The sequence below is a fragment of the Arvicanthis niloticus genome, chromosome 3 (assembly GCF_011762505.2).
Source record: "Arvicanthis niloticus isolate mArvNil1 chromosome 3, mArvNil1.pat.X, whole genome shotgun sequence".
Classification (NCBI taxonomy): Eukaryota; Metazoa; Chordata; class Mammalia; order Rodentia; family Muridae; genus Arvicanthis; species Arvicanthis niloticus.
In genome coordinates this window covers 85,077,860-85,093,031 of record NC_047660.1, presented here as the reverse complement: position 1 = coordinate 85,093,031, position 15,172 = coordinate 85,077,860, and the positions used below count along the sequence as shown (strand labels likewise).

Here is a 15,172-nt window from a genome sequence, read left to right as displayed (position 1 = left end):
TGTGTTGAGGTGTGGTCCCCGCCCACTGTCACCTCAGCTCCAAGTCTCTTCTGCAAGACCATTTGATAAGTCATAAAATCTTTCTCCAGGAGACAAGCTCCTCCTCAGGATGACCACAGGCCTTCAGCCTTTTCCTCTTCCCACATAAGACTCCTTGAAAAAACTTGAGGTCCATTCTTTTGATAGTCTGATAGCCAAAGAGGGGAGCAGGTATCTCTTTAGAATTTATTCTAAATAAAGGTGGGGTTACGCCCATGTTACACAGTAAGGACAGAACCCTTAGCTAGATGCAGAAGAAATAATACAGAGAGGGAGGGAAGGCAAGAAGCTGATCAGAGCATGACAAGGAGGAGCCAAGGGAACTTGCTGGAAGCCAACCATCTTAATTGTAGCTAGAAATTCAGTCAGACCAGCAGTCTGAAGCCCTTGGAAGATTCACCCTGGAGCAACAGACAAAAGCCAAAGGCAAAGCATGTAAGCTAAGGTACTCTTCAGGGAAAGCATGCACAGGAAGTGTGGAGGGAAACAGCTGCTTTGAAGGTGGAGCCACATGGAGGAATTCACCCCACCCTAGGTACAGTTCGCTTTGTCCCCTATGCACTCACCAGCTCCTATTCTAAGGCCTGACTTCTAACCTGGCTCAGCACTGCACAGTATGTCCTGTCACGCCAATCCTGTGCCAGAGGACTCATGAGCCTAGGTGGGCTTCTTTTAAATGGCTCCTAGGAGTGAGCAAGGTGGTGCCATGGTGACCAGTGGAAACCATCCCAGCAGCCATGACAATGAGCCTATGAGGCAGGTGAGTAGAGGAAGGGTCTGAGCACAGAATGACAAGTCCTCAACAAACTGGCAATAAATGCCACCATGTCATTCTCATCTAGGCCACGTCTACGTGTGGCGGCAGCTGGCTTGAACTCCCCTCCCTGCCATGCTTTGGGGGACCTGCTGGCCATGGGATGCATTTTATTTGGTGGTGCAAACTAGTCAATCCAATCTTTTCAGATGGTCTTGGGGCCTAAAGTCAGGTTCCTTTGTCACTAAATGTCCTATCATCTTGCTCCTTCAACCATTTGCATGTGTGTGTGCCTTGCTTTGCCTTGGATGGGGTATAAGTCATGATACTCAATTGAAAGCATTGCCACATCTGTGTTGACATGTTCAACTTGCAGACACATAAGACCCTCTTTCCAGGTTCAAGGAACCTTCTAGTTTGTGAAGAAAGAATCAATCATCAATTTCTAGAACATATGGGTCCTGATATCTGATCTGTCACAGCACAGTGTGCTCTAGGAAAAATAATGGCAGCATGCTGTGGGGACAGGAAGGAGACCCATCAAAGCCAGCTAGGGAGTCAGGATGGGCCTCGCCGTATGGCAGTGCACACAAAGTGCCTCTTTGATTCTCTAAAGAAATATGCTCCCCAAATTTGAGTTATTATGATTATTAATATTATTAATAAACTAGCTTAGGCTAGATTAATATCCAGGAGCTACAATCTGGAGAAGGTCTGGAGGAAGCCCCAAGGGTCTGCCTTTAAGATTTGCATAGTAGCTTTATTTTAATTAGTTTACCTTCATCCTGAGTGCTCTGGAAACCCTCCTGGGCAGCTTTGGGGTTCTTTGAGCTGTCAGAATAGATACATCTCCTGCCAACAATAAATCGAACACTGCAGCTGTCTTCTGAGTGGACTTGAATTGGCTGTTCTACATCCCTTTACTGCAAAAATTAAGTTACTGACTTAGTTGGGAAGGAGTCTTTGCCCAGATTCTACTAGGAAAAAAGAGTTTCAGAACTGGTCCACTCCTGTCAGAAATCCCTCTCAGGCTTACTAGAGGCTCCTGGAGATTCCTTAGACCACCAGCAAATTCATGAATATTAGGAAGAATATACCCTTAACTTTATATTGGTTTTTACCAAAAAGTGTCTATATTTAAATTTCAATGCATTTAAATATGAATATAAAAGATTGCCAGCCTTATAAGCTGTGTTATTGACACTTTAAGACAGTTTCTCTATGGAAGACTCTGCCTCTTGTTTCACTGGAAACATATTTTCCTCTTCCTTCCAGATGGGCAGTGATGACAGCAAATCACAGCACGCAAACATGTTTGAAAAACACAGATCCTAAAAGCCAGGCACCTGCAGCCCCCACTGCCTTAACAGGTAGGTGTGTGGGTCAGCTTTCCTCTGCCACAGCAAACACCTGAGAGGACTGACTCAAGAAGAAAAACGTCTGTTTGGACTCGTTTAGATGTTGGTTCCATTGATTTAGCACTGTAGAGGAGTAGATCACGGAGAAGTAGGTGGAGGAGGTAGAGGCTCACGACACAGCAGCCTGTAAACCGTGTGAGGTGAGCCAGGCTCTCAGCCTACTGGCTTCCCACCAGACCCCACCTCCTCGGTTCTTAACATCTCCCAATACTTCCAAACTGGAAAGTATGTCTTACACATGAAGAGTCAGGGGAGCATTCCAGGTCCAAATCAGAGCCCAGGGGGGACCAACCCAAAAGTCAGCATCAGGAAATACCTTCTGTAGTTTACAAATGGGCCAAAGGTACTACTGGAGAGGGCAGGAGTGCAGCCAGCATTGTGACTGTTCCGTTTGACTCCAGGGATCATACAGAATTGAAGAAATTCTCTGAATGAAGCTGGTGGGCAGAAGTCATGTGGTTATTTTCTGAGCATCAGTGAGCATCTTCCCTGTCTGTGTGGAACCACACTGAACCCAAGATCAGGTAAGGCCATGTGCAAGCAACAGAAACAGAACCTGAACATACACACGAAAACAGTTCAGTGTGAGAAGGAGACTCATGCCATCTGTGATAGTACATGCCTGTGACCCCAGCACTTGGTGGGTATGGACAGGAGATTCAAGGTCATTCTGGGCTATATGAGAAGTTGTCTCAAAAAAACAGAATACGGTGCTCAGAGTAGAGGCTGAAGTTCATGGAGAGCACCTTGAGTGTTCGCCTGCTGAGAACATATGTGAGCATTCCAGCATTCCATATGAGCATGTGTCAGCACCTGAGCATCTACAGGACAAACTGCAATGGATGCTCGTCCCTACTCATACACAGTCTGAGGAGCTCACCTGGACTATAACATAACCTCAAGGGCATTACGATAAACGGGTAATCTAGAAACAAAAGGACAAAATACTGTGAGATACAAAGTAGAACTGAGGGCTGGGAGACTAGGTAGGTGGCAGAGCACTTGCCTGGCAGCATTAAAGCCCCTGGCTTTGAACTCCCAGCACCATAAAAATATGAAGGTGTATCCCTGCCATCCCAGCACTGGGCAGCAATGGCAGGAGGATCACCGGTCATAAGCTTACACAGCCTTCTCATCTCAAAGAAACAAATCAGAAACAAACCAAGCAAAATAGAGAATGTGGGAAATAGGAGAGAGATGGCCAGAAAGATGGCGTTTAATAGACAGAGTGTCACTTTTATGAGGTTGAACCATGCTGGTCATAGGATTGTACCACAAGTGTGTGCTCAATGTAGTTTAAACTTTATGTTGTGTATATTTCACAGCAGCTTTTAAAGAAGAGAACGTGAAGAGTGGTATAGTTCAGGAACAGGCAGGATGAGGGAGGGCCAGGGAATGTGAAATCACTCAGAAAGAATGGAAGCCAGTCTCCTGACAGACAGCAGTGGGCAGCGATGCTTCTGTTGCCTAGGGAGTTGCAGGGAAGAGGCAGGAGGGAGGAGCATCTTCTGGGCTGGGTTCTGAGATGAGTGGCCACCTGTGAACAGACTGCCCTGTGCTCCTAAGCTCCAGGTGCACACCGTATGTATGAGATGTGCACATGGAACGAGGAAGTAACAAGACTAAGGAGGCACAGCCCAGTGGAAGGTCATACCCATAAAACATTAGGCTCTGCAGAACAAAAGCAAGAAGATGCCAAATGATAGAAATACAACCTAGGAACTAGCTAGCCCCAGCACATTTCTAAATTCAGCATTGTTAACTGCCGGCCCCATGCTCTACAGGACAACTCTGGGCCTTATTCTCATGAAAAGAATCAAAACTTTGAGGGCTGACCAGATGGCTAAGTAGGTAAAGGTGCTTGCCATAAAGCCTGACTGACAGCCTGAATTTGATGCCCTGCACTCATGAGACTGAAGGAGAGAACAGACTCCTGAAGGCTTGTCTTCTAGTCCCCATGCATACATGGTGGCACCTACGTGCTTACACACAAAGAGTTTTAAAAAGTGAAGAAAGAAACAATTAAAACTTTGCTTTCCATTCTGTCTTGTTTCTACGAGTTCGATTTTTAGATTCCTCACATAAACAGTATAATATCCCACTTCTTCATTCTTCTGTGCCTGGTTTAGTGCACTTAGCACAACGTCTTCTAACTTCAGCCACATGATCGCTAACATCAGACCTTCCTTTGTTTTTAAGCATGAACAGTATGCTAGCGTGTGTGCCATGTTTCCCTATTCATTCACGTGTCCATGAACATTGAGGCTGCTTCCATGTTTGGCCTGTTGATAGTAGTGCTGCCCCAAGGGGGCAGTGCCTCTGTAGGCCCTAGGTGCATCAAACTGGCTGTACTCACTTGGCTGTGTTGAGAAACTCTTATAACAGTGATTGTAATGGTTATGGTGCTTGTAAAGACTAATTCACATCTTAATGTACTTATTTTATGTCTATGAGTGTTTTGCCTGTATGTGCATCATGTGTATGTCCAGTGCCTGAAGAAGTCAGAAATGGGCATCAGATCCTTGGAACAGACAGAGTTACAGACAGTTGTGAGCTGCCCTGTGGGTACTGGAAACCCAGGCTCCTCTCTCCTGGTAGAACAACCTATACTCCTAACCACTGAGCCATCGCTGAAGCTCCTAATTTACACTGCTAACAACAGTGGGAAGTGGCTTTCTTTTCCTTCAGTGCTCTATTTTTTTCATTTTATTTATTTTATGTACTGTGTGTATAGGTATGCACATGCCATGGCTTGAGTATGGAGGTCAGAGGCTAACTAGGGAGAGTTGGTTCTCTTCTTTCACCGTGTGCATCCTGGGGACCAAGCTCAGGTTGTCAGCCTTGCCAGCATGTACTTAACCTGCTGAGCCGTCTTCCCACACACCCTTACTGTTCATTGTTGGTTGGTTTCTCACTAGCTAATCTAACAAGCATCAATTCTCACAATGACTTTAACTTGTTCTTCCCAGACAGTTAGTGCCATTGAGCACGGGTTGCTGCTATACCTGTTCACCATTAAATATCTTCTCCAGAGAAACACCCAAATATCTATGTAATTAACTTTTTTAGAGGCATAGTCTCTCTACATAGCCCTGGCTGTCCTGGAAATTAAAAGCACGTACCACCATGTCCAGCTTCCTTACCCAAAATGTTTAATTTAGTTCTTTGGTTTGGTTTTTAGGGTTTTGTTGGTTTTGTTGTTTTGGGGTTTGGGGGTTTTTTGATATCTAGCTATAGGCTATCCTTACATGCTTTAGATGCTAATTCTTTACAAGATACAAAGTTGCCTTTTTATTTCATTAATGATTTCTTTTGCCACACAGAAGTGTTTTGGTTTAATGTAGTCACACTCAGCCTTTTGGGCCTTGCTTGCTTGTCACCTCAATCATTTTTCCTCCCAAGGCCTTGAACTGATTACATGGTGTTCACCGCATGACACACGATAATCTGCTTTACCTAAAGTCTACTAATTTTAATGCTAATCACATCCAAGAAATACTGTCATGACAATGGACTAGTGACCAGAAATTGTGCACTTGGTTAGCCAAGTTGACACATGAAGTTCACTACACGTAGATATGTTCATCCATTTAAGACTGACAGTTGTATAGATTAATTAAGCTGGGTATCCTATTCACACCACGTACTTCTTCCATTTACAGAGAGAAAGAAAATCCAGTTGCTATTGTAACTAACTGGTCATCTCAAAGCTCCACCTTGTGACAGGTGGGTTTCTCCTAACTCTTGCTCGAATCTCACCAAACGGCATCTGACAGCTGACAGACACTCTAAACGGAAGCTGACGGAGACAGTCCTCCGGGAGCTGACAGACTATGCAGGGAAACAAAAAATGCACAGACGGGTTCAGTGATACCTCCAGCATTGGCAGCGTGCTGGATGACGCAGACAGGGAGGTGAGTAACCTCACAGACCGGGCCTTCCGGAGTTTGTGCATCTCAGAGGACACATCCTTCCATGACTCTGACCTGGCTCTGTCCCCAGATATCACCAGCCAGGTATCAGGGACTTTTCATCAAGAAACAGTGAGCCATGCCAACAGAAAAAGTGGGATTTGGAGCCAGCTTCCATCTCAAGGCACAGAGCATTCTGGCTGGGCAGCCACCTTACAACAGCAACCCAAGTACGTTCAGGGGGAGGAAAAGTACCCCAAAAACAGTCCTCTGCCAATACCAGTCCAGAGGAGACTGGAGGTGCCCATTTCTGGCCTGAGGAGCAACAACAAGCCCATCTCCAAAGTCTCATCACTTATCAGATCTTTTGACAGGACAGAGACTCAACCTTGTGACAGCCGGCCTCCTCCAAGCAAGCCCCCAGCTCTCAAAAATCCTCCCAAGTTTACACATCCCCCAGAAAGTGGTGTCAACTTCTGCTTTGATTCGGCCTTTCTGACTGTCAGGAGGGTGCCTGCTGAAGTCTCCAACACCCATCAGAGCAGCCACCAGCCTGGCAGGGCTCCTGGAGAACAAGAGTCTCCCAAGAACCCAGAAATAGCATCTCATGGCTCAGAAAGCCTCCTCCGGACACCTGACCATGTGGCTAGCTCATTTGAGCCAAAGTTTCCCTCTCCACCTCTCAAGCCAGCCAAAGCTGAGCCAGGAAGAGGGAAGGAGTGGATTCCCAGGAGGACTTTTCTGCACAGTGAAAACAGTGCCTTTGAGTCATGGGATACCCACCAACCAAAGCTCCGGGAGAGAAAGGACATTGCTGAAACCACCCCAGAAAGCAAAGTCCCTAAACATTATGAGGACATGCCCTTGCTAAAGGAGCCCTACCCTGCAGAGTCCAAAGTCTCCCCCTGCCAGGGTAGAGCTAACTGTGCTCAGGAAGAGGACAGGTCACCATCGGGAATCCAGTCCACATCTGGAGCCAGGGGTGCCAGGGATCCAAGATTTCTATTCCCTGTAGAGGGAAATGCTTCACAGATTGACTCTCAAGTGAAGCGGAGTCAGGCTCCATGGAGGAAGCCAAAGACTAGCAAAGGAGGGACAGATGGTCCACATGATGCTTTGGAAGACAAGAAACAGCCCAATAGGAGAGTTCTGCCTCTGTATTCAAAGCTCAACCCTCAGGGTCAACTTCCAGAAAATGGTGTTCTAGACATGCCAGAGGAGCCCAATGACCATTACAGTCCCCCTTTTAACATCAGTAAACTTCTCACCCCAATTATATCTACAAAGCATGTCCTGGAAACTTCAGACACCCAACCAGTGGAAATAAGCCCATCCCCTCCAGGACAGCTAAATGGATACCAGGAGAAGGAGTCCAATGACGCTCAGTCTCGAGATAGCTATAAATCCAAAGCGCCCAGTCTGCTGTTCAACCTCAAGGATGTTCGGAAGCGCGTCAAGAGCACATACAGCCCCCTACCTCTCTTAAAAGGCTTGGATGAGAAAGCCAGAGGTAAGCTTGATAGCAAGCAAGAACTTCTGAGCAATGGAGTCACCCTTCCCAATGGGCTTGAAGAAAACCCTCCCGCTGAGCTCTTGAAGGAGACGACAGATGATGCCCCTAGCGTTTTACACAGCAGTACCCAGAAGGATCCTGCTATCAACTCTAGAGAATCATTTGCAGACAGCCACCCGACCCTCATTTCACCTTCAGCTAGCTCCAAAACCCACTTCTGCATCAATGGGGAAGCTGCAGACAGGAATAGTAATGAGAAGAAGGAAGCCAATGGAGAGTCAGAGCAGGATTCCTCTGAGGGTGGCTGGCATCCAGACGCCAAGGAAAGCCTTCCCCGGAAACATCTCTCCCTGAAACTCTTTAACAGGGAGTCTGAAACAGGACAGACTATAGAGAAAATGAAGCCCCACCAGGTGGAGAATGGGCTCTCGAGATCCATCTCCCAAGAGACAGAGCCTGAGCGAGAAACAGGGTTCCAGAATCTACCCTTGAACCAAAAGTTCTCCCCAGGACCCCTTTCCCCTGAGGAGGAGGATGTGTTTTACAGTGACAGCCAGTCTGATTTTACTCCATGCCTGCAAACAAAGGCTAAATTCAGCACCAGCTCTTCAGACCAATCCTTTGCTTCTTTTGAAGATCAGCAGAAGATGTGGTTTACGGAAGGCCCCCGGGAAGACAGGAAAAGTCATGTGAGTGCAGGTGATAATCAGAAGGAAGAGAAGGAGACCGAGGTGGAGAAAGAAGAGCCGCAGCAATGTGCCTTACGTAATGAACATAGAGATGTGGATGAGCACAGACGGGAGGAAATACAAAGAAAAGCACAAAGTGTTTCGGGAGGAAGACCCAGGAAGGCATCTGTGGAGGAAGTCAATGCCAGAGGCTCTTGGATGGGCTCGGATAAGGATACAGCTCTTTCATATGCCAAGGACTCAACCCCCTTGCCAGCTTCTACCAACAAGCACAGACTGTTCCCAATTAAAGATAACACACTCAGGGCCACCCCGGTGATAAAACCTATTATTCTGCCTCTCCTGAGGACAGTCTCCTCAGAGGACTCACTTAGTGGTGGACACAAAGAGAATGAATTGCCAAGGCAACAGTGGGGCGAAGATGCTGGCGGCCACTGTGCCCCAGAAAGCCAGGAAATGTCTAACACTCTACTATCCCTTAACGTGCCAGGCACACAGCAGAAATGTGTGGTGTATGAGGGAGTGGAGGAGGACCCAGTACACACTGCAGCCCAGGATGAGACTTCTCAGCAAACCTGGAAGGGGAGTCTCTCTTTTCTACCACTGGTGGAAGAGGGGGGCAGAATGAAACCACCCCCAGATACAGCCAGCGAAGCGCTAGCACAGGAAAAAAGCAGATCTGCAGACTCAGGGAAACTGGAGGCTCCACAGAATATCCCCACCATCGCTCTACCCCCAGATGATTTAGAAGACTCTCCCCACTCCTTGCCACAACATGCCTGTTGGGAAGAACAAGGTTTCAAAGGCCACTTTTTGGCTGCACCCAGAGCAGGACCTTCAGGAAGAAGGCTGGTTCCCAGTGAGGCAGGGACTTCTCCCAACCCCAGCTCTCTAGGAGAGAGCAGCACATGCTCCCCTGCAGCCAGCAGTATTTGGGAAGAAGCTTCCCAGGCTGCTGGGGAACACTGGCAGCGCCAAGAGCCTCCTGGCCCCCGCCCCTGGGCCAGCCCGGGTCCTACAGGGCTCACTAGGAGGGAGGACATGACACATGGCCTCACGTGGGAAGCTGAAGGTTCAGATCCCCAACTGGAGAGGTTGGCAGATTTCAGGACCCTCTCTCCGAGAGGCATTTTGCTAGCTGACGCTGCTGAGAAACCTGAGCCCCCTTCTCTGCTGGAGAGGGCCACAGGCAAGCCCCCTGCAGTCCCACCCAAGACGGAGAAGGCCCTGCGCAGGGCAAAGAAGCTGGCAAGCAAGAGGAGAAAGAGTGATCAGATAGTGGAGAAGCATGCCGAGGCCTGGGAGGGCAAGTCCTTCACGGAGGACACCCAGGGGACAGAGCAAAGGCCTGTATCTCCTGGAAAGGGGCCTCGGCCCAGGTTCCCAGCCATCCGCTCCCTGCCCCCACCCACACACCGCCACTCGGTGTCCTGTGGCTGGGAGCCCGCAGGGAGGCGGCCTTGGGGACCCCAGTCCCTCACACCTCTTCCCCCTTACCCTGCCACCCAGAAGGTGCTCCAGGATCCCCAGTCAGGACAATACTTTGTCTTTGATGTGCCTCTCCAAGTGAAAATCAAGACTTTCTATGACCCCGAGACTGGCAAGTATGTCAAGGTCTCTGTCCCTTCCTCTGAGGAAACTTCCTCAGAGCCACCTCTGCAGGATGCCCTGGTTGCTCCCTACCTACTGTACCCCGGTTTCAGGCCAGTGCCTGTGACTTCCTTGATGCCTCTGCGCTGTTCCTCCCAGCTTGCAGCTCCCACCTTTCTCAGGCAGGGTTCTGGCCACAGGCCCCAGAGTTCCCAGGGCGCTAGACTGCAGCCTCCTCCTGAACAGCTGGGTGAACCCACCCATCATGCCTCAGCCCAGCGCCCCCGTGGGCCTCCCCATAGTCCAGAGGAAGAGGGTGCAGAAGCTCCAAGCTTAAGTATCATCTCCACAGATGACCTAGAGGACTTTGCCACAGAGGGTGTTTCTTGAGAACTGCAGCAAACTGACTTCCCCACTCTAGAAAGCAACAAAAGCTTACAGTCACAGACCCTCTCCAACAATGTCTCTATCTATCTATCTATCTATCTATCTATCTATCTATCTATCTATCTATCTACACACACACACACACACACACACACACACACACACACACACACACACTTCAACTCATAGTTAGCCATTTGGGATCCCTATAGTCCAAAAAGAAGTGGGGACCCCTGTGGGCTCCCTAGGGCCAAGATTCATTCCCCTCTTTCCAGCTGTCTCTCTGCCCTTCTCTGATCCTGAAGTGGGGGGACATGCCCTGGGACACCAGATGTTCTAAGAGTAATTAGGCTCAGGGCACCCCAAGAGTCTCCTTCTGGAGGGTGGGCCTCTTTAGCAAAGTTCCCAGAAATGCTGAACCCTACATTGGGTGGTAAGCACCCCACCACACCCAATCTTGGGTCAAGCATAACACATAGCAGCAAAGTTTTAGGTCCCCTCAGGTGGCACTGGCTAAAAACAGACCCAAGGGAATCTTGCAGAACTGATGGGGTTTCCTCATGGTGGGAACTTTGTCTCTAAAGAAGTTCTTCTGATAAAGCAAAAGTTATCATTTAAAATGTGAAACAAGTTTGCCAATGTGGTCCTGTCCCTGGACTCTTGTCTTTCTTCTGTGTGGGTTCTCAGCTAGAAAGTAAAAAGGGTCATGAACCCTGCAGCCCCCTCCCCCAGAGCTGCCAAGACTTTCTTCCTCCTCTAACCCCAACCCTGTACTTTCTGAGTCCAGACCTGCTGCTCCTACAGGGGATATAAATGATGGTTTCAGCCCAGCAAATGAGACAAACTGAGGAAACTGAGTCAGACATTAGTAACTGGTTCCTGCATCCTGAACTCAAATGGGAGGATGGGAGAACCAGGTACAACCCTTCAGTTCACAGGGACGGCATCCACACTGGGAATGGGGGGGCTTCAGTATAGCTCACCGTGTCTAAAGAAAACAGCATTTGAAACAATATTCTGAATCAGGATTTGAATTCAGGATTTTCTAATTATTTTCCTAGCAAGTGAAGCCACCCCCAAATTTCATGATGAAAATGCCCCCCCAGAGATGCCCACCTATCCATGCCTTTTGATTCGACTACACTTGTCAGACAAGAACTCCCATTCAGAGGTTCAAGTCACTTGCCCCACAAAAATGACTCCTCCAAGTCACTAACGAGAGACAAGACAGAAGATGTGCTTAGATGATGCCACCAAGTCACCTCCAGAGTCCTCTCTGCTACATTTTCATCTGACTAGAGTATAAAAAAATTATCTCATCTTGAAAGTCTCAAATCCTCTAGGAAAGAAATACCTAACCAAAGAATCCTGAGGCTCAATACTCACCATTGTTAGGAAAAATAATGGTGTTCCCCCAGGGAAAATTGGCTGGGGCAATTAGTTTGGGGAAAACTGACTTGGAAGCACTATTTGCAGAAAAATAAACAGAAGCCAAGGTCAGGAGGATGTCTGGAAGTCAGGGAGAGGAGGGGGGCTCAGGCAGACAGTGGGGTCTACTCACACTGGAAAGAGGGTCATGTCATGAACTCCTGGAGCCCAGCAAGCCTGTCCTCACTCACAGCAAAGCATCCATGCTCCTACATTCAGAGGATAGCTTGGAGAATAGAAGGTAAGTCTCCACCAACTCACTGGCCAGTGAGCTCGTTCAGTCTCTCCCTGTCAGGGGGGAATGATAGTGCTCACATTTCCTCACTTCCTTCATTCCCTCCCTTCCTTCCTTTCTTTCCTTCTTCCTTCTTCCCTTCCTTCTTTCTGAATGTCTGTCTCTCTTTCCCTCCTCTATCCTTCCTTTTCTCTTGCCTTCTTTCCTTTCTTTTTTCCTCTCTCCCTTCTTCCTTTTTACAAATCTTTGCACTATGACAGACACTTCAAGTGGACATTGAAATTAGCATGGTAAAATTTTGTCTCTGCACGCTTGGAGTTCCAGTATAAGAGACAAGGAAGACAATTACCATCCCATATGTTCAGGAGTTTGGAGGTAGCTCTGAGGAGGAGCACCTAACTCAGCACAGGAGGAAAGGGGCCTTCCTTGGGCAGATGGCATCTGAGCCAAGTCAAGACATGCAAGGTGTGCCTGGGCCCATGAAGACAGAAGGCATCTCCCAGGGTTTGTTTATCAATGATGACATTGATCAAGTACCAAGAGATGTGTCATACCATATCAAAGTACATTGACTTAGCTAATTATTCATTATTATTTCTAATAAGAGTGAGAACTGAAACTATAGCCTCACGAGATAGACTTATTGATATATCGGTCAGCATTTGAACTGATATTTTACTCATTTGGTTGCTCCACCCAAAATTCCTCCTTTTGCCACTACCTCGAATAAGAAAGTAGTGAGGAATATGAATGGGTGTAGTTTGTGGGGACTCCAGATGTTGCCAACATCTCCTGTTTAGAAGACTGGCCATTTTTCTACTAGCTGGAGCTCCTGTAAGTGTCTTCTGAGAGGGGACCTAATGAAGAGCACTCAAGGGCACCACTAAAAATTCCAAAACTGTTAAGCTACAATAGCCAAGAGCTTGCATGGGGTGCTGTGTTCTCATCTCTAAGACTGATTTCAGTCCCCCAAGAGGTACCTCTGTTGGCCTTTACTACAGTGGAAATGGTCTCACGACCACTAGGAAGAGCCTATGCCAAGGGTTTGTGCCTCTCTCATCTTTAGATGGATATCCTTAGCACCTAATTGACACTGCAGTAAATGCAGTCCCTATACTTGCCAGCACTACCTCACCAGAGAGCTGACTTGAACCCTAGAATTCCAGTGTGCCTAGAATATCCCTTGCCTAGGTGGCAATGGATTATCTGCACAATGAGTTCTAAGAAGCTGATCCCAGACAGAGTCAAGGTGGGGACCTGCCTTCCAGTCTGCTGCATTTTCTGGTGCATAGAAGGGCAGCGTGTTTGCCTCCTACTTGGTGTTAGAGTGAGTGGCAGTAAGGCTGGTTTATACTCTGTGGGAGAGCATCATCTCCAACAGCCTGAGCTGCTTCCACTTACCACGAGCAGTTGGGATCATTGGCTCCTTATGACTGGAGCAAACCACAGAAGCCAAGGACCTCTTTCCTAAGGCAAGAGTGGATCCAGATATCAGAAGGGAACTGACTTACGGCTTTTCATAACCCAAACTATGTGTAAGGGATAAGAAGCTGAAGTCTAAACATGGTGCCTTATGCAAATACTGTGGGGATCATTTGCATATAAAGAGGACATCTCAAGGAAAATCTGAATTGCTTATGTGTAAAACGTATTCCAGCCCAGACAGTACCATGCAGTTGGCCACAACTGTTGTGTAGGTCCTCATCAACATGCAGGTATAAGGCCAAGCTGAGCAGACAATGCAGGGCCATATTATAAGAGCTTGTCACCATTAAACTCCATTTAGGCTTCCTAGGTGTCTTATCTACAGAGTTCTCACAGAAGAGTGCTTCTCCCTTTGTTCTTCCAGTGTCTTGAAGCATTGTTAAGGAAGGAGGTCTTTCCTTCCCAGGATTCTAGATCAACACAAGTAGAAACTTGAAGAAGAAAGAATTCTGCTGACCTTCATGTCCAAGTAGGGGTGTGTATTATTCTGATTTTGTGAGTTCTTAAGAAAAGCCTGAGGCTGTATGCCTTACAAAGAAAGAGTTTTCTCTGACTCAGAGTTCAGGTGGCTAGGTGGTCCAGAAAGGATTGTGGTGAGGGTCCCTGACTCACATCATGGTGGAAAAACCAGGAAAGGGACTGAAAGCAGGCTACAGGCAGAAGGGGCATTGCACAAGAGACAATCGGTATGACCTACTTCTTTGTTGTTATGATAAAAGCAACTTAAGGAAGGAAAGTTTTATTTTGGCTGGCAATTTGAAGGTACAGTTCAGGTGAAGTGTCAGAGAAGGCATGATGACAAGAGCCTGAGGCAGGTGGTCCTGTTGCATCTGCAGTCAGGAAGCAAGGAGAGATGTGAGCTGGTACCCATCTCTCATTTTTTCTTTTTATTCAATCCAGGACTCAAGCACTGCTTGAATTCCAGGTGGGTCTTCAGTTAAACCTTTCTGGAAACACTCTCACCCAGAAATGTCTCCATGGTAATTTAAGTCCCGCTAAGTCAACAGTCAAGATGAACCATCACACAAGAGAACAAGGGGCCAGATCTACTCTTCTATAACAGTCCTTCTAGACAAAACTAGCATGCCCTGCAGGACCAGCATTCCCTAAGCCTTTAGGCTTTTAGCCCTGGTGACCTCACTGTGTCCTATTAAGACCATTCCTTAAAGCTCCCATCATGTGAATACCACAATAATGAGGACCAAACATCAAGCTTAAGAGTCTATGGGGACAAACCACACCAAGCACTGTTTCTCTTTGGCTAAACTGTAGTTCACTTTATTTGTTTTAGCTACATCAGCACATTTCTCAGCTTAGGTGGCACTGCCCACATGGCCCTGGTTTTTATGCCATTGGTCTTCTTGGATCTAAGCCCTGACTCCCATCCCTCCTTTGGGTTACAGTCTTTCTATCCCCTTCAGGGGACTGTCTCTGGAATGGCTTTGTTGATCCCTGCCCACCTGCCTTTCTGCCTCCATACTCATGGCTCTATTTTCCTCTGAATCTGGAAACTTTAAGCCCAACCTCTTCTTTCTCATTTGTAAACCCCTGAGTGTTTTGGGTGACTATGGATTGGATCTCTATGCTTTTAACAGCCCTCTGTTTCTCCATGAATAAAACTGAGAGCATCAGCAAGACAGTCAAGGGTCACCCCAAAGGTTAGAGCCCTGACAGGACTCTAGCCGAGGTTGCTCAAGTAGAAGCCATGGCTGCTCTTATTTGT

At 47.5% G+C, this 15,172-nt stretch overlaps 1 protein-coding gene across 4 annotated transcripts in view; it reads left to right on the top strand.

Annotated features, from left to right (window-relative positions):
* Window positions 1–10,952, top strand: part of C3H10orf71 (chromosome 3 C10orf71 homolog) — a 47,264-nt gene extending 36,312 nt beyond the window's left edge. For all 4 annotated transcript variants that reach the window (XM_034498450.3, XM_076931441.1, XM_076931440.1 and 1 more), the window contains 3 exons: window positions 2,069–2,163; window positions 2,613–2,735; window positions 5,874–10,952. In XM_034498450.3, coding sequence (XP_034354341.1) covers window positions 6,045–10,304 — 4,260 coding nt within the window. In that variant the 5' untranslated portion in view covers window positions 2,069–2,163; window positions 2,613–2,735; window positions 5,874–6,044 and the 3' untranslated portion in view covers window positions 10,305–10,952. The remainder of the gene's footprint in view (window positions 1–2,068; window positions 2,164–2,612; window positions 2,736–5,873) is intronic.
* Window positions 10,953–15,172: the final 4,220 nt, after the last annotated feature.